The sequence below is a fragment of the Bos taurus genome, chromosome 9, assembly GCF_002263795.3.
Source record: "Bos taurus isolate L1 Dominette 01449 registration number 42190680 breed Hereford chromosome 9, ARS-UCD2.0, whole genome shotgun sequence".
Taxonomy (NCBI): Eukaryota; Metazoa; Chordata; class Mammalia; order Artiodactyla; family Bovidae; genus Bos; species Bos taurus.
In genome coordinates this window covers 43330774-43355170 of record NC_037336.1, presented here as the reverse complement: position 1 = coordinate 43355170, position 24397 = coordinate 43330774, and the positions used below count along the sequence as shown (strand labels likewise).

Genomic DNA, 24397 nt, shown 5'->3' with positions numbered 1-24397 from the left:
AACAGTCTCCATTTAAAAAAGTCCTCCATATAAAAAAGCAACACTGTGTTTCTCAGCAGTGCTTGGTGGAAGAGGGTGTGGTTCTGTGTTGGCAGCTTCAGTTCCTGATGCTGCCACTTGATGGCGCCCGTGAGTGCAGAACAGGCAAAGAACAAGCCCAATGAGTGCTACAGACCAATGGTCTGTGTGTGAAGCAGCCTGGGGACACGCCATTCTCTGGTCCTGCAAGCTCCATGTTTTGTGCAGGCTTGACCAGGGCCTGTACTTTTCTTTAAAGAAGGAAAAGTCCCCAGATTGGACAGCAGGCAAATATATTTTCAAGCCAACAGTATGTCAGCTAGTACTCCATGGTTTGAAGCCCTATGACTGAACAAACTCTTGTACTCTTCAAAGCACTTTCAATAAAAAGAGAAAATCCTGCTGTCCCTTACCCCTAGCGGCCCTTCATTTCAGTGCTATAGAGTGGGAGTACTTTCTACCCAGCTGCAGTAATAGTCACAAGATACACTGAGACTCCAGCTGCAGTAATAGTCACAAGATACATTCAGACTTCACTGAAGCAGAAGCCTATTTGTCACAGTGAAGAAAAGTGTGCTGTATTGCTTGGTTTATAAACAGCAAGTACCCAGGAAATACTCTTTGCAAAAAGCACTATAATTCAAAATCGCCAATAATTTTAATCACATTCTTCTCTTACTAAGTCCATATGCCCAGCTTCTTTTGAAGTCAGTGGGAACTGAACTGTGGCAGATAAAAAATATGGGGGAAGAAAATATGAATAATTATTAAGCTGCTAATGCATTTTAAACCCTAGATTCTCATTTTCCTCTGTCATTTCTGCCCGTCTTTGCACTCTCCCTAAACATACGTTAAGGCACTAAGGCAATGCTGACTTCTTTACTGTGACCGAGTCACTCTGTATTCAGCATCTGGGCACCTAAGGGCTATACAGTCACATTTTCAGTATCACAATCTCACGAGACATGGCATCAACACACTAATCACCTTACAAATAAAAAATATATGAAACACACTACAAAACAGCAGGCGATCCAGAAGTAGGGAACTGCCTTTCAAATTTCTATATTCTGGCTAAGCCCCAGAAGTCTTCAAATGCCAGGGCGGGGTATCTGGAGACGCGGGGTCAAGTCCCAACGCTCTCATTAACTGAATCTCTAGGCCTCAGATGCACTGCAATGAAACGATAATCACAGAGGTGTACTCCAGGAGTTAATGAACAAGACCTGGCATTTCCAATCTAATTTAAGCTTATATTTAGTTTCTTCGCCTTTCTAACGTAGAACTATATGACCGTCACGACTGCTCTCCCCAGACCACATACTTGTAATGGAAATAAAAATAAAAGTCACATAACAAGAGCAGAGTGCCCTTCATTAAGCCCTAATGGCTCGGAAACAGAACTGATTTAAATATGGCTAAATCTTCCATCCATAGAAACAAGTGGTCTTTAAAAAAATAAGGATGAGGCTGAAAACACATAAACTCATTTTAGTTTCACCCAGAACTCTTAAATCTGGGGGGTGGGGGGAAATGGGTGAAAGAAAGCATATCATAATATGCTAAATTTATTCCCTTAAGTGAGAAACAACCTGAATAAGGGAAAAGAGCTACAAATCAACCAAGCGCGACCAAGACAGTCTGGGTTTGTGTGTCCCCTCCTTCCAAGCCTCCCTAATTCATGCAGACATTCCCCAACTTACAGAAGAGTTCATGTGTAAATTAGCTGTTTGGAACTTTAAACACATTTTCCCATGAAAACAAAGCTACTTATACATCTTGGCAAGATGCCCAGGGTAGCCCTTTAAAAAGGTTTAGTTAACCCATAATGGACCAAAAACCTCATACACAGGGTCACAATGGTTCTATGAGACGTGTATTCAGAATTTCAACCTGGGGTACTGGGAACACAGCTCCCCAAACAGGACTGGCATTGGGAACCATCCCAAGACACTGATTCCTTCCATCTGGTACAAAACAGAGGCAGTAAGATGGAGGGAAGGATCGTTTGGGATGGCGACACGAGACTGGATGAGAGAAGCAGCAGGCCAGAGGAGGCTCTTCCCTGGAACTAACAGGGTTCAGGACATGCCACCCCCAACACAGCACCTTGGCAGACTGAATATTTTAAGCGGAAGGAATGTGAGAAACAGCAAATGCGGGAAGGACTCTCTGACCTGCCATGAAGCTGGCCAGGAGACCCTCGGTAAAGGTGTGTGCCCTGTGCCGGGGGGAAAAGAGCATCCGATCTCCAAGACCAGATGAAGCGGGGAGCCAGAAAAAACTGGCCTTGCGCAGTTTTCTCAGTTTACTGCATGCAGCACATGTACTTGTCCTAGAACATTTTCTCAAGACTCTCTACTCTGCAAAGGTAGCACAAAAATGTTCAGGTGTAAAAATCACAACAGACATACAGAGAGCAAACAGGTCTCAGTAATTACCAGGTTCAATCCCTGGGTCAGGAAGATCCCCTGGAGAAGGAAATGGCAACCCACTCCAATATTCTTGCCTGCAGAATTCCATGGACAGGAGTCTGGTGGGCTACAATCCATGGGGTTGCAAAGAATTGGACACCACTGAGTGACTAACACTTTCACTTTCAAGGGAACAAAAGAATGCAGAAATAACGCTTATCAGGCAAGAGAGGTAACAACAGCAAGAAAGTGAAAGTGAAGACTCCTAGTCCTATCCAACTCTTTGCAATCCCATGGACTGTAGCCCACCAGGCTCCTCCGTCCATGCAATTTTCTAGGCAAGAATACTGGAGTGGGTTGCCATTTCCTTCTCCAGGGGATCTTCCCAATACAGGGATTGAACCTGGGTCTCCCCCATTCTGGGCAGACGCTTTACCACCTAAGCCACCAGGGAATCCCATGGAATAATAGCAAAGATAATGTCAATTGCTATTGTTGTTTACAATGTCAAAGGTAAAGACTCCCAGTTGTTTCAGTGATAAAGATTAGCCTGAAGAGCTTAACGACCACATCAACTGGAACCTCGACACAGGATGAGATGGCTGGATGGCATCATTGACGAAATGGACATGAGTTTGAGCAAGCTGCAGGAGTTGGTGATGGACAGGGAAGCCTGGCATGCTGCAGTTCGTGGGGTCACCAAGAGTTGGACACGACTGAGCGACTGAACTGAAGGAATGATGACATCAACTTTTTCTGGCTCTTGTGATTGTAATCAATCAAAGCTTCCAAGGCCAAGTCCCTACATGAATACACGTATTCTCTTAGCTTAAAACTTTTCCAATTTTGTTTGTGATCAGTTCAGATCAGTTCAGTTCAGTCCCTCAGTGCTGTCTGACTCTTTGTGACCCCACGGACTGCAGCATGCCAGGCGTCCCTGTCCATCACCAACTCCTGGAGTTTACTCAAACTCATGTCCATTGACTCGGTGAGGCCATCCAACCATCTCATCCTCTGTTGTCCCCTTCTTCTCCTGCCTTCAATCTTTGCCAGAATCAGGGTCTTTTCAAATGAGTCAGCTCTTTGCATCAGGTGGCCAAAGTACTGGAGTTTCAGCTTCAACATCAGTCCTTCCAACAGACACTCAAGACCGATCTCCTTTAGAATGGACTGATCGGATCTCCTTGCAGTCCAAGGGACTCTCAAGAGTCTTCTTCAACACCACAGTTCAAAAGCATCAACTCTTCGGTGCTCAGCTTTCTTTATAGCCCAACTCTCACATTCCTACATGATTACTGGAAAAACCATAGCCTTGACTAGACAGGCCTTTGTGGCAAAGTAATGTCTATGCTTTTTAATATGCTGTCTAGCTTGGTCATAATTTCCTTCCAAGGAGTAAGCGTCTTTTAATTTCATGGCTGCAGTCACCATCTACAGTGATTTTGGAGCCCCTCAAAATAAAGTCTATCAGTGTTTCCACTGTTTCCCCATCAATTTGCCATGAAGTGATGGGACCAGATGCCATGATCTTAGTTTTCTGAATGTTGAGCTTTAAACCAACTGTTACCACTCTCCTCTTTCACTTTCATCAAGAGGTTCTTCTTCACTTTCTGCCATCAGGGTAGTGTCATCTGCATATCTGAGGTTATTGATATCTCTTCCGGCAATCTTGATTCCAGCTTGTGGAATCAACCCAGCATTTCTCATGATGTACTCTGCATATAAGTTAAATAAGCAGGGTGACAATATATAGCCTTGACATTTTCCTTTCCCTATGTGAAACCAGTCTGTTGTTCCATGTCCAGTTCTAACTGTTGCTTCCTGACCTGCATACAGATTTCTCAAGAGGCAGGTCAGGTGTCCTGGTATTCCCATCTCTTTCAGAATTTTCCACAGTTTGTTGTGATCCACACAGTCAAAGGCTTTGGCATAGTCAATAAAGCAGAAATAGATGTTTTTCTGGAACTCTCTTGCTTTTTCAATGATCCAGAAGACGTTGGCAATTTGATCTCTGGTTCCTCTGCCTTTTCTAAAACCAGCTTGAACATTTGCAAGTTTACAGTCCACATATTGTTGAATCCTGGCTTGGAGAATTTTGAGCATTACTTTAGTAGCGTGTGAGATGAGTGCAACTGTGTGGTGGTTTGAGCATTCTTTGGCATTTTCTTTCTTTGGGACTGGAATGAAAACTGACCTTTTCCAGTTCTGTGGCCACTGCGGAGTTTTCCAAATTTGCTGGCATATTGAGCGCAGCACTTTCACAGCATCCTCTTTTAGGATTTGAAATAGCTCAACTGGAATTCCATCACCTCCATCAGCTTTGTTTGCAGTGGCTTCCTAAGGCCCCCTTGACTTCACATTCCAGGATGTCTGGCTCTAGGTGAGTGATCACACAATCGTGATTATCTGGGACGTGAAGATCTTTTTTGTATAGTTCTGTGTATTCTTGCCACGTCTTCTTAATATCTGCTTCTGTTCGGTCCATACCAATTCTGTCCTTTATTGAGCCCAAATCTGCATGAAATGTTCCCTTGGTATCAATTTTCTTGAAGAGATCTCTAGTCATTCCCATTCAATTGTTTTCCTCTATTTCTTTGCACTGATCACTGAGGAAGGCTTTCTTATCTTTCCTTGCTATTCTTTGGAATAGCATTCAAATATACCCTGCATTCAAATGGGTATATTTTTCCTTTTCTCCTTTGCTTTTCACTTCCCTTCTTTTCACAGCTATTTGTAAGGCCTCCTCAGACAGCCATTTTGCTTTTTTGCATTTCTTTTTCTTGGGGATGGTCTTGATTCCTGTCTCCTGTAGTGTCACAAACCTCCATCCTCAGTTCATCAGGCACTCTCTCTATCAGATCTAGTCCCTTGAATCTATTTGTCACTTCCACTGTATAATTATAAGGGATTAAATTTACGTAATACCTGAATGGTCTAGTGGTTTTCCCTACTTTCTTCAATTTAAGTCTAAATTTGGCAATAAGGAGTTCATGATTTGATCCACAGTCAGCTCCCTGTCTTTTTTTTGCTGACTGTATAGAGCTTCTCCACCTTTGGCTGCAAAGAATATAATCAATCTGATTTTGGTGTTGACCATCTGGTGATAGTGATATGTAGAGTCTTCTCTTGTGTTGTTGGAAGAGGGTGTTTGCTATGACCAGTGTGTTCTCTTGGCAGAACTCTATTAGCCTTTGCCCTGCTTCATTCCGTATTCCAAGGCCAAATTTACCTGTTACTCCAGATGTTTCTTGACTTCCTACTTTTGCATTCCAGTCCCCTATAATGAAAAGGACATTTTTTGGGGGTGTTAGTTCCAAAAGGTCTTATAGGTCTTCATAGAACCATTCAACTTCAGCTTCTTCAGCATTACTGGTCAGGGGATAGACTTGGATTACTGTGATAGTGAATGGTTTGCCTTGGAACTGTCTGTTGTTTTTGAGATTGCATCCAAGTACTGCATTTTGGACTCTTCTGTTAACTATGATGGCTTCTCCATTTCTTCTAAGAGATTCTTGCCCACAGTAGTAGATACAATGGTCATCTGATTTAAAATCACCCATTCCAGTCCATTTTAGTTTGCTGATTCCTGAAATGTCGACATTCACTCTTGCCATCTCCTGTTTGACCACTTCCAATTTGCCTTGATTCATGGACCTAACATTCCAGGTTCCTATGCGATATTGCTCTTTACAGCATCGGACCTTGCTTCTATTGTGAGGCGCTGGAGCGGCAAGTGGCCAAGAGGAAATACCCCATGTCCAAGGTCAGGGGCAGCAGCTGAGAGGAGCTACCCGACCTCCAAGGTAAGGAGCAGCGGCTGCACTTTGCTGGATGAGCCATGAAGAGATACCCCAAGTCCAAGGTAAGAGAAACCCAAGTAAGATGGTAGGTGTTGCAAGAGGGCATCAGACGGCAGACACACTGAAACCATAATCACAGAAAACTAGCCAATATGATCACATGGATCACAGCCTTGTCTAACTCAATGAAACTAAGCCATGCCCTGTAGGGCCACCCAAGACAGGCAGGTCATGGTGGAGAGGTCTGACAGAATGTGGTCCACTGGAGAAGGGAATGGCAAACCACTTCAGGATTCTTGCCTTGAGAACCCCATGAACAGTATGAAAAGGCAAAAAGATAGGACACTGAAAGAGGAACTCCCTAGGTTGGTAGGTGCCCAATATGCTACTGGAGATCAGTGGAGAAAAACTCCAGAAATAATGAAGGGATGGAGCCAAAGCAAAAACAAAATCCAACTGTGGATGTGACTGGTGATAGAAGCAAGGTCCTATGCTGTAAAGAGCAACACTGTTTGTGACAGACCTCAGTATCCTCCTTACTTGCTGCAAGTAATAATAAATCCTTCCTTCTCCTGAACTTTGGCTTGGTTGTGTCTTTTGACTTGACACCCACCAAGAGGTGAACTGAGTTTTCAAGTAACACATACGTGCTTTTGTAAAACTTACAAAAGTAAGATATGCTGATAAACATGGCACCCCAAAACATGCCACTTAGGCATAAGGATTATTCTGAGCTGAAGGCAACTGAGAAGCAGATGTAAGAAATCTCTCAACTCCTACCTGCCTAAAAGCAGGATAGAAGTTTACAAAAGTGCTGCCTCTGCTCTTTACCAGGAAGGACAAAGGTTAATCCCTGGAGATAACTTCAGACCCTTATCAAGGGAGAAGTCACCAACTTAAAGTTGCATAACGAATTTTATTCTTGCTTTTCCTGGTAAACTTTCCACAACTGGCCTTCCCTATACTTTTCTTTTATCTTGAGCTTTAAGACAGCATTTTAGCCTGAATTCTAAGCTAACTCCTTGAGTAACTCATTCTTCCCAGGGGCATCTCTCATGTATACAGGAGGCATACACGTTAATAAATTGGTTTGTTTTTCTCTTGTTAATCTTTTATTACAGAAGCCTCAGTAGAGAACTCAGAAGGGTAGAGGGAAAAATATTTTTCTTCCCCTACTAACCACAATCAGTTAAAACTGCTGTCCCTTTCCACTACTACCTTCCCCTCCATTACAGCAATACTTCCTCTCTTGCCAGGTGATGCTACATTTGATTTGAAAAAATACAATTGTTTTGGGTTCAGTGGGAAACACTGACATGGTGCACAGTAATTTCTGAGTTATTACAGGCTGCTCTGGTTTAAGAATGCCTTCCAAGAATATTCCTACTTCCCACTATGGCAACAAAACAAGGTATCACGGCACTTTACTATGGTAAGACTGGATGTCACGGTACCTAGCAAAGGGTTATATGAGCAGTGAAGGAGAAACGTACTGTTCATGGGGCTCTCAAGGCAAGAATACTGAAGGGGTTTGCCATTCCCTTCTCCAGTGGACCACATTCTATCAGTAAAGGACAGAAATGGTATGGACCTGACAGAAGCAGAAGACATTAAGAAAACATGGCAAGAATACACAGAAGAACTGCACAAAAAAGATTTTCATGACCCAGGTAATCACGATGCTGTGATCACTGACCTAGAGCCAGACATCCTGGAATGTGAAGTCAAGTGGGCCTTAGGAAGCACCACTACGAACAAAGCTAGTGGAGGTGATGGAATTCCAGTTGAGCTATTTCAAATCCTGAAAGATGATGTTGTGAAAGTGTTGCACTCAATATGCCAGCAAATTTGGAAACTCAGCAGTGGCCACAGGACTGGAAAAGGTCAGTTTTCATTCCAGTCCCAAAGAAAGGAAATGCCAAAGAATGCTCAAACTACTGCATAGTTGCACTCATCTCACACGCTAGTAAAGTAATGCTCAAAATTCTCCAAGCCAGGCTTCAGCAATGCGTGAACCATGAACTTGCAGATGTTCAAGCTGGTTTTAGAAAAGGCAGAGGAACCAGAGACCAAATTGCCAACATCTTCTGGATCATTGAAAAAGCAAAAGAGTTCCAGAAAAACATCTATTTCTGCTTTATTGACTATGCCAAAGCCTTTGACTGTGTGGATCACAATAAACTGTGGAAAATTCTGAAAGAGATGGGAATCCCAGACCACCTGACCTGCCTCTTGAGAAACCTATATGCAGGTCAGGAAGCAACAGTTAGAACTGGACATGGAACAACAGACTGGTTCCAAATAGGAAAAGGAGTATGTCAAGGTTGTATATTGTCACCCTGCTTATTTAACTTATATGCAGAGTACATCATGAGGAACACTGGGCTGGAAGAAGCACAAACTGGAATCAAGATTGCCAGGAGAAATATCAATAACCTCAGATATGCAGATGACACCACCCTTATGGCAGAAAGTGAAGAAGAACTAAAGAGCCTCTTGATGAAAGTGAAAGAGGAGAGTGAAAAAGTTGGCTTAAAGCTCAATGTTCAGAAAACTAAGATCATGGCATCCGGTCCCATCACTTCATGGCAAATAGATGGAGAAACAGTGGAAACAGTGACAGACTTTATTTTGGGGGGGGGTTCCAAAATCACTGTAGATGGTGACTGCAGCCATGAAATTAAAAGACGCTTACTCCTTGGAAGAAAAGTTATGACCAACCTAGTTGCTGTTACTGCTAAGTCGCTTCAGTTCTATCCGACTCTGTGCGACCCCAGAGACGGCAGCCCACCAGGCTCCCCCATCCCTGGGATTCTCCAGGCAACAACACTGGAGTGGGTTGCCATTGCCTTCTCTGGACTAACCTAGACAGCATATTAAAAAGCAGAGACGTTACTTTGCCAATAAAGGTCTGTCTAGTCAAGGCTATGGTTTTTCCAGTAGTCATGTATGGATGCAAGAGTTGGACTATAAAGAAAGCTGAGTGCAGAAGAATTGATGCTTTTGAATTGTGGTGTTGAAGAAGACTCTTGAGAGTCCCTTGGACTGCAAGGAGATCCAACCAGTCCATCCTAAGGAGATCAGTACTGGGTGTTCATTGGAAGGACTGATGCTAAAGCTGAAGCTCCAATACTTTGCCCACCTGATGCAAAGAGCTGACTCATTAGAAAAGACCCTGATGCTGGGAAAAATTGAGGGCAGGAGGAGGAGGAGGTAACAGAGGATGAGATCGTTGGACAGTATCACCGACTCAAAGGACAGAAGTTTGAGCAAACTCCAAGAGATGGTGAAGGACAGGGAAGACTGGTGTGCTTCAGTCCATGGGATAGCAAAGAGTCGGACACAACTGAGTGACTGAACAACAACTCACATTCTGAGATGGCCCACACTGTCTGTGGAGTGTGTTTCTCTTTAAATAAATCCACTTCTTATCTATCACTTTGTCTCTCACTGAATTCTTTCTGCAATGAGACGTCAAGAACCTGAGCTTCACTGAGTGCTGAAACCAGGTATGTGATCTCAGTTGGAAGACTGTGAGGTCAAGTCCCAATCTGAGGTGCGTGGTGTTAAGAGGAACGGCTAGTCTTATAGAGAAATCACCCCCCCATACCCAGTTTCCGTGTTGCCACTTCTAAGGCTGCATAAGTGTCACTTGTGCCCAAATTCCCTCAGGAAGAGAGCTTGTGAGGCACTGCACTTCCCAATCCATGGATTGTTTTCCCTTGATTAAAGGACATCACACTTGCTACTAAATTGTATTATTTCTGTCATTTAACACCACTCTTGGGCTTCCCTGGTAGCTCAGCTGGTAAAGAATCTATAATGCAGGAGACCCTGGTTTGATTCCTGGGTCGGGAAGATCTGCTGGAGAAGGAATAGGCTACCCACTCCAGTATTCTTGGGCTGCCCTGGAGACTCAGCTGGTAAAGAATCCGCCTGCAATGTGGGAGACCTGGGTTCGACCCCTGGGTTGGGAAGATCCCCTGGAGAAGGGAACAGCTACCCACTCCAGTGTTCTGGCCCAGAGAATCCCATGGTCCATGAGGGCACAAAGAGTGGGACACAACTGAGAAGCCTTCACTTTCACAGGGAAGAGGTTAGGCTGCAGAGGACGAGATGGTTAGATGGCATCACCGCCTCAATGGACATGAATTTGAGCAAACTCCAGGATACTGAAGGACAGAGGAGCCTCGTGTGCTACAGTCCATGGGATCAGAGAGAGTTGGACGTGACTTAGCGACTGAACAACAGTTAATGAAGGTTGTCAATCAAAATGTATTTTGGGCTTATGCAGTGCACAAGAAAACGTGAGAGGACCTGAAATTTTACAGCTCGTAAAGAAAGCTGGAAGACATTTTTCCAATTCTGACAACCATCCTAAATTTTACATGACATGGACAATAAGGGAGAGCACAGCAGTGGGAGAGGAGCTGGGTGGCAAACAATACCAAGTTTGGCTTATGGAAAATCAGTTAACTGACAGTAGGCATACAGAAGAAGAGTCAGGGTGGCAGTCAGTAAGTCTTGTTTTGCACAAGTTGAGTTTCAGCTACAATGGGAACATCTAACTGAATGGGACTAAGTAGAGAGGCTGGAATTAGAAACAGGGATCTGCAAATCACCAAAACACAAAAAGAAGCTGGGAGCAGATGAGAGTACCTTAGGAGACAGAGGAGGGGACGACTAGAAAACAGTGATGGTTAAAGGGCTGGGGGAGAAATAAAGGGAGCCTTTAAAAAATACAAGAACTGGTTGAAAAGGCAAGAAGAAAACTAAAGGTGTCTAATGTCCCTGAAACCATGGAAAAAGTGAGCATAATGAAAACGGTTTACAGTGCTGGAGACTTCAGAGGTCAAACTGGAAGAACTGAAAAGCATTGTTGGGCTGACAGCTCAGTCAGCTGTGACCCATGAGAACGCCTGCCGCTGCTTGGCCAGGCTGGAATTGAGGTTCCAGTGCATCACAAGAGAGTTTTCCAGGCGGCAGCGGGTGGGGAGAGCGGGTGGTAACTATCTGTAAACCACCAATGGTTAGGTAAGAGTTTTCTACTGACTCCTTTAGCTGAGCCCTCAGAGCTCCCTGGAAAACAGGTCAAGGGTAGACACCTGACCCATGGCCACACACCGGCCAGGCCAGGGCTGCACCCTTCCTTCTGCACTTCCTCCCAACCCCAGGAATCCTTCCAGCAGGTGCACTTTCTCCTGCCCCTGTCCACTCTCCCCAGTACAACCCAGTCAGGTGCAAATGCAAACCCAGAAGTGCCCAGGGGTGGTGGGGGTGGACAGCAGAGAGAAGCAGGTGGGTAGGAGGGTGAAGGACCGGCAGGTAAAGGCAGCAGAAAGAAGGAAACTGGTGTGATTACTGGTACAGGCATATGGTGGGGAAATCCAATGTTTCATGTTTCAGCCTAACTCTATAAACAGAATTAATCAGACACCTCATTTACACCTCCATGACACAATTTCACTGTCTTAAAGTCTAATCTCAAAAAAGAAACAGGGAAGAACATTCCTAAAGCCACAGCCTTGAGTTTCAGGTATACAAAATTTAGAAGTGAATTTATTTTGCAGAGGAATAGTTCAATTTCTAACACTTTCTAATACTTCTGTCAAACAGAGTGAAGTGTAACTTTCTAGCAAGAGATGTATTTCAGGCAGAGCATGACACTACTGATAAATATAACCATCAGATAGAACCCTTTCTCAAAAATACCTGGTGTAACCACTTTTTTTAAAAGTTCTATTCATCTTGAGAACTCTAAGTTATCTATGGGTTCCTACTGAATAAGTCATGAAGAAACTACAGATGGGCTGATAACAAGGAAATCATTTCATGTGACTTCCCTAGTGATACCAAAGCGTGGGCAAAAATGACATAACATCAATATTAAGTTATTCCCTTGGTTCACTGGTGCTCAGTTGTGGCAAAAATATAATGACAGAACAAAAAAGGAAAAGCGAAACACCATCGAGCCTTAGAAAGCTTTGTCTTAGTTTCAAAAAGCTGTACGTTACAAAGAAATCCTGTAAAAATCTTCCAAGGTGGGTGTTTTGTCATTGTTAGTTTTAGAGTTTTTTTTTAATCAGTTAGTTAGAAAAACAGTGTTCGTGCTGGATGACAAACACTGACTTACTTTGGTGCAAACTAAAGACTGCCTTAATGCCAATAGCTAATAGTAAAGGAGTAATTATTGCTTCAGGGCAGTTCAATTCACTCACTCAGTCGTGTCCGACTCTTTGCGACCCCATGAAGCACAGCACGCCAGGCCTCCCTGTCCATCACCAACTCCCAGAGTTCACTCAGACTCACGTCCATAGAGTCAGTGATGCCATCCAGCCATCTCATCCTCTGTCGTCCCCTTCTCCTCCTGCCCCCAATCCCTCCCAGCATCAGAGTCATTTCCAATGAGTCAACTCTTCACATGAGGTGGCCAAAGTACTGGAGTTTCAGCTTTAGCATCATTTCCTTCCAAAGAAATCCCAGGGCTGATCTCCTTCAAAATGGACTGAGAAGCCATAATATGCTCCACCAATCACAAAGGATAGTCAAACTGAAAAAAGTCACTTTGGACACTGGAACCTCTGGGTTTACGTTAGTAAAACCCCACTACAACAGTAACCTCCTCATGTAGAAGTATTTTTACAGTACTTCAAGGCTCACATCTCCCATGTGATTCTCACAAGCAAGCAGTTGGAGAGGGAGGCATTATTACCATCGTGTGCAGTAATCTCAGTAAACTGAAATCTCCCAGAGCACCAAGGACCAGGTTCCCACTGCCACTCACACAGCAAAGGCATTCTGAGCCCCTGCACAGGTGGGAATGCGACAGAAGTCCATGACGGGAGCCGGCGAGCCTCTTTACAGTGGGTTTTGCTCCAGGGTGGTTAACACATGGCTAAATCAGTGTGCACAGATTCAACGTAACGTTTAAATCACTTTTATAAGGTATAAAACTTTCCAGTTCTCAAAGCCCACCCAACAACCTACACTGTCCTACTCTCAGCACCTTGGTGGAAACAGCAGAGGCCACAACATGCATGCCTGTGGGCAGCTGATTAGTTAGTAGCAGAGAGAGGAACCCAGGCCTCTACTTGCCCAGTTCCAAGCCATTATTGCTTAAACAGAAGACAATATAATACCCACAAAGCACACGATCAACTGGCACAAGAAGAGACAGCTAGCTCTGTTTCTAACTCATTTTCTACAGAATACTAAAAAAAAAAAAAAAAAAAGGTATGCCCAAAGAGCCCGAACCAGCAAAGTAATGAGTGCTCTCTACCCAGAGTGGTCACGTGGGCATAGAAATCTAAATGCTTTTTAAAGAAAAAGAAAGCAAAGAATCAATGTCACTGCAGAGCCTACAATAATAATAAACGTCTAAAAATCCTGCCTATGATTTTTCCAAGGTTATTAACTGAGACAAACCATTAGAAAGATCTACATGGTCAAACTAATTTAAACAAAGTGTTGGGCCAAAATGGCAACTTCAAGAACGATAAGCCCCAAAAGCTTAAAAATTAAACAGGGTTGACCTTTTGAATAAATATTTGCGTTCAATTCTACAATGAAGGATAGCACCTCATTAGATGAACAGCCTTTATGCGGCTTTCAGAAAAAGCAGCTATTAAGCTTTCACTAAACTTAAAGGTAAAGTGCAATGTTTCATAACAACAGGAGTAGAGAATGACACAGAACTTCAATTGTTTTTCCAGCACAACCTTTAGTAATAAGGAAACGAAAAATTCCACCTGCAACCCCCTGCTTCACCACAATCACTGAATGGTTCTAGTTTTCTTACCAAATAATAAAAGCATCAGTTTTCTCTACGCTGCCAACTCTGTGAAACACAAAGAATACAGTAGCCACTGTTAATAACAGCACCACCAGATACTGTGTGCCTTTCGACTACAACCTGTGCCGCTGACTTTGTATGTGTTACCTCACTGAACTCCTAAAAACTCACAAAGATGAAGTGCCCAAGTGGGCTAGAAAGTTCTTGAATATGAACTCAAGAGCATCTAAAGCATTTTTGCTGTATTTCTGCAAACCCAACAAACCTACCTGCAAGTTCTGGAAGCACCAAAACTGCCTAAAGGAGCCTGAGAGAGCGCAGAGCCTAAGAGGGCACAACAGTGTTCAAGGGCTGTGTATCTATTTTTCATAGAAATCTGCCAGTGGGAGAGCCAGGCCTAGCAAAGGCAGGAAAAAAACACTGGTGCCTCGAAATCATTCTTCAAAAACCATAAGTTAAGTCATTCTTCATGTTTTTTTAGGAATCTGATGAAAGCCATGGATCTTCTTCCCAGAGACTCACATACAAAAATTTTGCATCATTTTAGAAGGCTTAGACTCCTAACGTCCATCTATGTATTTTTTTTTTAATTTTCAACTGATTGAGCTAAGAATCAACAGAATGAGATTGAAAAAAAAAAAAAAAATGGGCACAAGAGTTCCTTAGAAATTGTTTGAAATGTTAGCACAATTCTGCTCATGTAAGTGAGCCTAGTTTTGATGCTTCTGACACATCTTCTGCAAAGACATCACCAAAGTAAAGAAGGGAGTTTTAGGTGCTACCACTGACGCTCACCGTTTTCCTGTGCAATTCCTGTCGTTCAGGCCACCAACCTTATTTATGGCAGACCACGCTGTGAGAGCCACGTACGGCAGGGAGGCGGCTTGAGTATGAGTGAGTGACCTGGGCTTGTGAGAGACCTAGATTTGAGGACAACAGTCAAAAATAAGCAATGACTTGTGAACCTATGAACACAATTAAGTATACGTAACAGTCTGCCAGGTTCGGTGATTATCATAAACCCTGCTGCTGCTGCTAAGTCGCTTTAGTCGCTTCAGTTGTGTCCGACTCTATGCGACCCCATAGATGGCAGCCCACTAGGCTCCTCTGTCTCTAGGATTCTCCAGGCAAGAATACTGGAGTGCGTTGCCATTTCCTTCTCCAATGCATGAAAGTGAAAAGTGAAGTCACTCAGTCATGTCCGACTCTTAGCGACCCCATGGACTGCAGCCTACCAGGCTCCTCTGTCCATGGGATTTTCCAGGCAAGAGTACTGGAGTGGGGTGCCATTGCCTTCTCCGATCATAAACCCTACTCTAAGATTATTCCTAAGGAATTTCTCCAAATGACTCAATCTGCCAAGCAGAGGGTCAGTAAGGTTTTATAGGTTACATTATTGGATACAGCTGTTTAATTCTTCACAACAAGACCACATTCAACAATCCCATTAGTCCTAACTATGGCCAGAAACAAATCCAAATACACCTTGAGCCCTCATAAATACATTCTAATTTGTTTTTGTGATTAGCTGTTTCCTTTACTCCCACTCAGTGGGTAAATAATCCACCTGCAATGCAGGAGACACAGGAGATGCAGGTTAGATCCCTGGGTGGGAAGATCCCCTGGAGGAGGAAAACGGCAACTCACTCCAGTGTTCTTGCCTGGAAAATCCCATGGCAGGGGAGTCTGGCGGGTTATAGTACATGGGGTCACAAAGAGTAGGGCACAACTGAACATACAACACAATCTTTCCAGACTTTTCTAATCTCAGTAATACCCCTCTCCCCCTCCTACTCTCCCTTCTGCAGCCAATTTCCTTAATATTAACCCCTTTCTTTCTAATTATACTGTCAGGCCTCCTGACTGCATTTGATTAGACTCCTGTTTTGAAAGTTATTTGAAACAGCTTGATACTTCCAATGCTTCCATTTATGATGAATCAGTATGCTCCATTTGGTATATTTGCTTTCAACAATTTACACTGAGGATAAAACCAAAGAACACAGCAGGGCTTCTAGATCTCACAAATCCCTGCTCCACAAGATACAGATAACCGCTCTGGCAGGCAGCACTATTTAAATGACATCCAATACATCTTAAAATATTTTTAAAAATTCCTTTTCTCTCAGTTCTTTTGAAACCACCCATAAAACTTGAACCTGATCTCAAAAAACAAAACAAAAAACAAAAAAAACCAATTATGTCAGAGATTGTTGTCAGTCTTTGTTTCTACTTTCCAATAGCATTTCAGCACAGAACCAGCGAGTTACCTCATTCCCACTGACAACAACAAATTCTGAGAGAGTGCCTTGTTTCCAGGGAGGAACTGCAGCCCAGACCTGAAACACACACACTGTTCGTTAGAAACAGATCTTTTTAAAACAAAGCTAAGCATGACAGTGTTCCCCAATACATACCCCACACCCTGTGAGAAAAAGCACAAGTCCACAACCCACCAAACAACAGTTATTTTCACATGATATCAATGTATTATTTAGAATGATTCTGGATTTACCAAGTCAAACCACATTGGAGGTCAGTTTAGTTTAGTTCAGTTCAGTTCAGTCAGTCACGTCCAACTCTTTGCAACCCCATGGACCGCAGCACACCAGGCCTCCCTGTCCATCACCAACTCCTGGAGTTTACTCTAACTCATGTCCATTGAGTCAGTGATGCCATCCAATCATCTCATCCTCTGTTGTCCCCTTCTCCTCCTGCCTTCAATCTTTCCCAGAATCAGGGTCTTTTCAAATGAGTCAATTCTTCCCATCAGGTGGCCAAAGTATTGGAGTTTCAGCTTCAGCGTCAGTCCTTCCAATGAATATTCAGGACTGATTTCTTTTAGGATGGACTGGTTTGATCTCCTTGCAGTCCAAGGGACTCTCAAGAGTTTTCTCCAACACCACAGTTCAAAAGCATCAATTCTTTGGCACTTAGCTTCCTTTATAGTCCAACTCTCACATCCATACATGACTTATGGAAAAACCATAGCCTTGACTAGATGGACCTTTGTTGGCAAAGTAATGTCTCTGCTTTTGAATATGCTATCTAGGTTGGTCATAACTTTTCTTCCAAGGAGTAAGCGTCTTTTAATTTCATGGCTGCAGTCACCATCTGCAGTGATTTTGGAGCCCTCCAAAATAAAGTCTGACACTGTTTCCACCATTTCCCCATCTATTTGCCATGAAGTGATGGGACCAGATGCCATGATCTTAGTTTTCTGAATGTTGAGCTTTAAACCAACTGTTTCCACTCTCCTTTCTTTCACTTTCATCAAGAGGCTCTTTAGTTCTTCACTTTCTGCCATCAGAGTAGTGTCATCTGCATATCTGAGGTTGCTGATATTTCTCCCAGCAATCTTGGTTTCAGCTTGTGCTTCATCGAGCCCAGCATTTCTCATGATGTACTCTGCATATAACTTAAATAAGCAGGGTGACAATATACAGCCTTGACATATTCCTCTCCATATCTGGAACCAGTCTGTTCCATGTCCAGTTCTAACTGTTGCTTCCTGACCTGAATACAGATTTCTCAAGAGGCAGGTCAGGTGGTCTGGTATTCCCATCTCTTTCACAATTTTCCACAGTTTGTTGTGATCCACACAGTCAAAGGCTCTGGCATAGTCAATAAAGCAGAAGTAGATGTTTTTCTGGAACTCTCTTGTTTTTCAGTGATCCAACGGATACTGGCAATTTGATCTCTGGTTCCTCTGCCTTTTCTAAATCCAGCTTGAACATCTGGAAGTTCACGGTTCACATACTGTTGAAGCCTGGCTTGGAGAATTTTGAGTTATTACTTTACTAGTGTGTAAGATGAGTGCATTGTGTGGTAGTTTGACCATTCTTTGGCATTGCCTTTCTTTGGGATTGGAATGAAAACTGACCTTTTCCAGTCCTGTGGCCACTGCGGAGTTTTCCCAATTTTCTGGCTTATTGAGTGCAGCACTTTCACAGCATCCTCTTTTAGGATTTGAAATAGCTCAACTGCAATTCCATCACCTCCACTAGCTTTGTTCACAGTGGCTTCCTAAGGCCCAGTTGACTTTGCATTCCAGGATGTCTGGCTCTAGGTGAGTGATCACATCATCGTGATTATCTGGGACGTGAAGATCTTTTTTTACAGTTTTTCTATGTATTCTTGCCACCTCTTCTTAATATCTTCTGCTTCTATTAGGTCCATACCAATTCTGTCCTTTATTGAGTCCATCTTTGCATGAAATGTTCCCTTTGTATCTCTAATTTTCTTGATGAGATCTCTAGTCATTCCAATTGTTTTCCTCTTATTTCTTTGCATTGATCACTGAGGAAGGCTTTCTTATCTCTCCTTGCTATTCTTTGGAACTCTGCATTCAAATGGGTGTATTTTTCCTTGTCTCCTTTGCTCTTTGCCTCTCTTCTTTTCATAGCTATTTGTAAGGCCTCCTCAGACAGCCATTTTGCTTTTTTGCATTTTTCTTGGGGATGGTCTTGATCCCTGTCTCCTGTACAATGTCACAAACCTCCATCCTCAGTTCATCAGGCGCTCTACCAGATCTAATCCCTTGAATCTATTTGTCACTTCCACTGTATAATTGTAAGGGATTAAATTTAGGTAATACCTGAATGGTCTACTGGTTTTCCCTACTTTCTTCAATTTAAGTCTGAATTTGGCAATACAGAGCTCATGAACTGAGCCACAGTCAGCTCCCAGTCTTGTTTTTGCTGACTGTATAGAGCTTCTCCACCTTTGGCTGCAAAAAACATAATCAATCTGATCTTAGTATTGACCAGCTGGTGATGGCCATGTGTAGAGTCTTCTCTTGTGTTGTTGGAAGAGGGTGTTTGCTATGACCAGAGCATTCGCTTGGCAAAACTCTATTAGCCTTTGCCCTGCTACATTCTGTACTCCCAAGGCCAAATTTGCCTGTTACTCCAGGTGTTTCTTGACTTCCTACTTTTGCATTCCAGTCCCCTATATTGAAAAGGACATCTTTTTTGGGTGTTAGCTCTTGAAGCTCTTGTAGGTCTTCACAGAACTGTTCAACTTCAGCTTCTTCAGCATTACTGGTCAGGGCATAGACTTGGATTACCGTGATACTGAATGGTTTGCCTTGGAAACAAACAGAGATCATTCTGTCATTTTTGAGATTGCTTCCAAGTACTGCATTTTGGACTCTTTTGTTGACTATGAGGGCTACTCCATTTCTTCTAAGGGATTCTTGCCATCAGTAGTAGATATAATGATCATCTGAGTTAAATTCACCCATTCCAGTCCATTTTAGTTGACATTGGAGGTAGGCAGCAGTAAATCCTGCTGTATTTACTCACTACTTAGAGCACCAGCTGGAGAAGGCATTGGCAACCCACTCCAGTATCTTGCCTGGAGAATCCCAGGGACAGAGGAGCCTAGTGGGCTGGCATCTATGGGGTTGCACAGAGTTGGACACGACTGAAGCGACTTAGCAGCAGCAGCAGCAGCAGCAGTATAACACCAGCAAGAACATGTTCTCCGGAGCTTTAATCCTGGCTTCTATCACTTATTTGCTGTGGGACCTCTTTACAGCTTAAGTCTCATCTGTAGACTGGCCTAACTGTACTCACTTCACAGAGATTAAATTAGTTTTTTTTTTTTTTTTTTAATGAAAAACAACTGGAACAGTGCTATTATTATGAGCTGACTTTAATTTCTTTGTATAAAAGTTCAAAGTGACAAGGGACAGGTGATTATATCACCCTTTAGCTATTTCAAAACCATCTAACTCATAAGATAAAATTGTCATTTAAAGACTTAAAAAGTCCCAATCATATCTTGTTTTCACTTGTATATTTTTTCTTAAAAAAATTTTTTTTAATTGGAGGGTAATTGCTTTATAAGCTTTACAACGCTGTGCTGCTTTCCACTGCACAACACCACGAGTCAGTTCTAAGTATGCATATATCCCCTCCCTCTTGAGCCTCCTTTCCCACATATATCCTAAAGACTTGCAATTCTCAGGCACTAGCTTTAGAATGTTCAAGCACAGCAAGCTATTGTGACAGAACCAGGAAACAGAATCATGAACTGAACCAAGAAAAGGAGGGTTCCAGCCAAAGCTCAGTGTATTTGTTGAAAAGAAGAAGAAAAGGTCAGTGATATGGAATATACTTCCAAAAGCAGGAGAATGAAACCAGCCAATTTTGAAAAGGAATAGTGGAATGTGATAACTCACCTCATCTCCAGGTTTGAAGTACCTTACATCAAGTCCACACTCCATCACCACACCAGACACATCCCGACCCAGAGTCAGAGGAAATTCTTCTCCTTTGATTTTAACATGTAAAGGATCACGTTTCATATTTAAAGCTGTGGCTCCATAACCACCTAGAAGATACAATTTACTTTTTTCTTTCAAAAGAATGAGCTGCTTTCAAAACTGCTGCAGTTATGGGCCAGGTACAATTCTAGATCCTCAAGAAGTAGATTATAATCAATCTTACAAATTTTTACCATCACACAGGAAAGCATAAAAACAATGAGTGTTGTTCCTTTCAAAGGAAATTACTAGGAAAGTTATAATCACTTTTAAAGAAATTTTATATTGGACTATAGTTAATTAACAATCACTTTTTGAAATTCTAATTCTGAAACGGTCTTGAGAACTGGACTTTGAAGTTGGTTTCCTTATTAATTTACTCATTCATGAACTTTTTCAACACGAAATCATTTGAAGCCAAGTCTGATAAAGTAGATAAATGTCAAAGTTGTCTGACAAAATAAATAAGGCATAGGTATAGTATCTGATACTAACACACTGGTCTACGAGTAATTGTCCCTGTCTCCCCAAAAATGTTTCTAAAACACCTTTGGGTTAAGTGTAAGATTCCCAGATGGAAAAGAACCACTTGGTTGCATCAACTCTGATACGCTATATCAGGCTGATTGCATTATTATATATCTTTTTTATTTAAGAATATTTACATAAATATCAACAGAACTGAAAATGTTCCTCTGATCACTTTTTGTTTTTCAAAATAAATTGGCTACATATAATAATCCAAAGTAGTTTATTACACATCATCCACACATAAAATGGTTTTCCTAAGGCACAAAAGTGTCTGCGGTCATCTTTTCTGCTTGACATCCTCCTGAGAACATTTCTGCTACGTGAGGCTTTCCTAGATAAGCAACTTGCTCATCTTTTTAGGGTCATGCACCGCAATTCATGCTCCAGAATCACTAAACCATCCTGAAAGTCTCCCCTGTTCTCCCACTCATCCTCATCAGATCTTAACGATGAGGAGAAACCAGCAAAGGAGCCCAAGAAGGCTTGGCTAATGAAAAGGTATCCAGAAAGTCAAGTGAAGAGGGCCATTTAAAGAAGTCAGATGCTGCTGCCAGGGAAGAAAGTTTTCAAACAAGGTCAGGAGCTGCCAATAGACCTTTAAGAAACAAAAAAAAATTCCCCCCCAAAACAAAATATAGGATCCAACAGCACAGCTTGGTGACCTTTTTAGGAGCAGTTGCTATGGCATGTGGTGACAGAGTATGGGAATGAGGAACTGAACACCATGAGAACATTCAACTCTTCCAAATATTGAGAGTATTGCTATAGAGAGTGGGAAAATGGGGCAGTGGAGAAGGGAAAGTGAGATGGAAGATGTTTGGTGGTGGGTGGTGGTGGTTTAGTTGCTACATTGTGTCCGACTCTTGTGATCCCACAGACTGTACTCCACCAGACTCCTTTGTCCATGGGATTCTCCAGGCAAGAATACTGGAGTGAGTTGCCATTTCTTTCTCCAGGGGATCTTCCCAACCTAGGGATCAAGCCCTGGTCTCCTGCATTGCAGGCGAATTCTTCACACCTGAGCCACCAGGGAAGCCCACTGAAGGACTTTTAAGTCTTTTTTTTTTTTGGTCCTCTTTATGAGTGGAGAAATAACAGCCAATGTGAGTGATCCAGTGGAAAGGGAAACACTGAAGATACAGGAGACAATTGCTGAAACAATGCTCCTGAGTGGGTGAGCAGGCATGGGGTCTAGAACCTTGGTGGAGGGCTGGCCTTATATGGGAACAATGACATTTAATCCATACAGCAAGAGGTAGAGAATACAGGGAGAGAAGCTGACAGGGGAGTGCAGAAGTTGTTTTTCTAATAAAAAATCAAGACACATGGAAGAAAGCATTTTAAAATTGGGCAAGTCCCAAAAAATCTAAGCTGATGGCCACCATGCCGATATTAGATACATGCCAGCTGGCTAGTTAGGAGTGCATTCTACCAGGGGGGAAATAACTTCCCATGTAATACTCACAAAAATCACATTTTAGTCTTCCTGTCTTATTCCTTTTCCACCTCTCAAACACAATAAAACAATTATTCACTGAAATTCCTATGTGATTTGATCAACAAAAGTGGGAATTTAGTCAAGTAAAATTTTCAAGCTGCCAAAAAAAAAACCCACTCCAGTCCCTTTCTGAGCTTCACAGCCTGCAAAAGAAGGCTGTTTTCTCGGTTACTTGGATATCGACTGAGTAGTCCTGGCTCACTGGTACCAGCTAAACTAGTCCCAAATCCAGAAATAGCTGGTAGTTAGGAACTGAGAATCTGCTTGGAGACAGTGAATGGGGAACCTTAGCAGTTCTGTGTCATTGTTAGAGGTGATCAGTTTGGTTCAGAGATGGAATGACCTGGAAAATCCTAAATCTGCCATCAGTTTCAAAAGCTTTGATCTTATCTAAAGAAACGAAACTTTGTTGGTATGATGCTGTTGGCTGAATTTTTTTTTTCTATTTTAAGATAATTCACTTCATTACCCATTTATATGATTTATGATTTTATATCCAACAACAGTAGCCATCTCCAGAAAAATAGGTGGCTCTCATCTTTCAAAATAGACATGTCCTTGCTTTCTTGTCAAGGGAAATAATGCTCCCTATAGTTTACAATTTCATTTCTCCAAGCTACCGTTTCAGGTATCTTCTGCAACAGTAATCATACATTCTCAAATAAGAATCCATGGGCAGGAAATACAGAGGATAACTACAAATAATATTACCCATTCAAGTCATTAAAAAACTATGATGTCTCAAGAATACTATATAAAAGTAAAATGTGTTATTAAATAGCAGCCAAGAAAGTGCAGATTCAGCCATTCTACTGGAATTAAAATGTACAATGTAACACAAATACATAAACTGTGTGTGTGCATTCAAAGAAATGAAAAGTTAACAACTTATTGACTGGAAATGTATTAATATGTCTTTTGTCACTCGAACATTATTGACCAGAGATTTTTAATAAAATTGCTGGTCACAGGCACTGATTTCTACAAAAATCCCCTGGTCAATAATGTGTTAAAAGATCTAAACAAAGACAAAATGCTTTTAAAAATTGCTCAAGGATTAAAAAAAAATATTTTACTTTGTAATCAAATTAGAATGAAAATATAAAGTGACATTAATGACTGAATGACTACATATGTGAAACACCAAAAAAGGCTATAGTTGACAGGGCATGGGCTCTACCTTCAAAGAGCTTCTAATCAAGGAGATGGCAAATGCATGCTGCTCACTAGGTATAAATCTACCACTTAAAGATAATTCCAATAGGAGTCTCTCTGTTGGCTCAATGGTAAAAAGTTTACCTGCCAATGAAGGAGACATGGGTTCAATCCCTTATGTGAGAAGATCCCACATACCACAGAGTAAGTCCATGTGCCACAACTACTGAGCCTGTACTCTAGAGCCTGGGCCCTGCAACAACTAAGCCCACGTGTCAAAACTAACGAAGCCCAAGTGCCCTGGAGTCCATCCGCTGCAGCAAGAAGCCGCTGCAGTAAGAAGCCCAAGCACTACTGCTACAGAGCAGTCCATGCAGCAGGGAAGACCAAGCACAACCCAAAATAGACAACAAAGTTTTTTTAAAAAAGGTAATTCTGATAAACACTAAATTATCTTCATGCCCAATGGAAACAGAGTAAGCTGAAACACCTAGCAGTAGCAACTATTCTAAGCAAACAAAAGGAAACAAGTGTATCTTTCATGGGGCAATCGCCATAAAATCATTTAAACATATCTCTTTCCCCACAAAGAAATGTGTAATAGCTGTTCCTCATATGTCTAGATCAGCACTGTCCAACAGGGATGTAATGCAAGCCACATATCTAACTTAAAATTTTCAAGCAGACATTAAAAAGTGAAAAGAAAGTGAAATTAATGCTAATAATATTTTACTTAATATATCCAAAATATTATCAGATCAATATATAATGAACATAAAATTAATAAGACATTTTACACTCATTTTTTACTAAGTCTTGAAATCTAGTGTATATTTTATACTAACTGTACATCCCAATTCAGACTAGCCACATTTCAATTGCTCACTTTTTGTCGTTATTTTCCAAAGTGAAAGTAAT

The 24397-nt window shown here is 42.1% G+C and overlaps 1 protein-coding gene across 3 annotated transcripts in view; it reads right to left on the bottom strand.

Moving 5' to 3' along the window:
* Window positions 1-24397, bottom strand: part of RTN4IP1 (reticulon 4 interacting protein 1) — a 51662-nt gene that overhangs the window by 25929 nt on the left and 1336 nt on the right. For all 3 annotated transcript variants that reach the window (XM_005210832.4, XM_005210833.5, NM_001075275.1), the window contains 3 exons: window positions 20212-20363; window positions 16295-16363; window positions 14820-14944 (listed from right to left, as the gene is read on the bottom strand). In XM_005210832.4, coding sequence (XP_005210889.1) covers window positions 14820-14944; window positions 16295-16363; window positions 20212-20363 — 346 coding nt within the window. The remainder of the gene's footprint in view (window positions 1-14819; window positions 14945-16294; window positions 16364-20211; window positions 20364-24397) is intronic.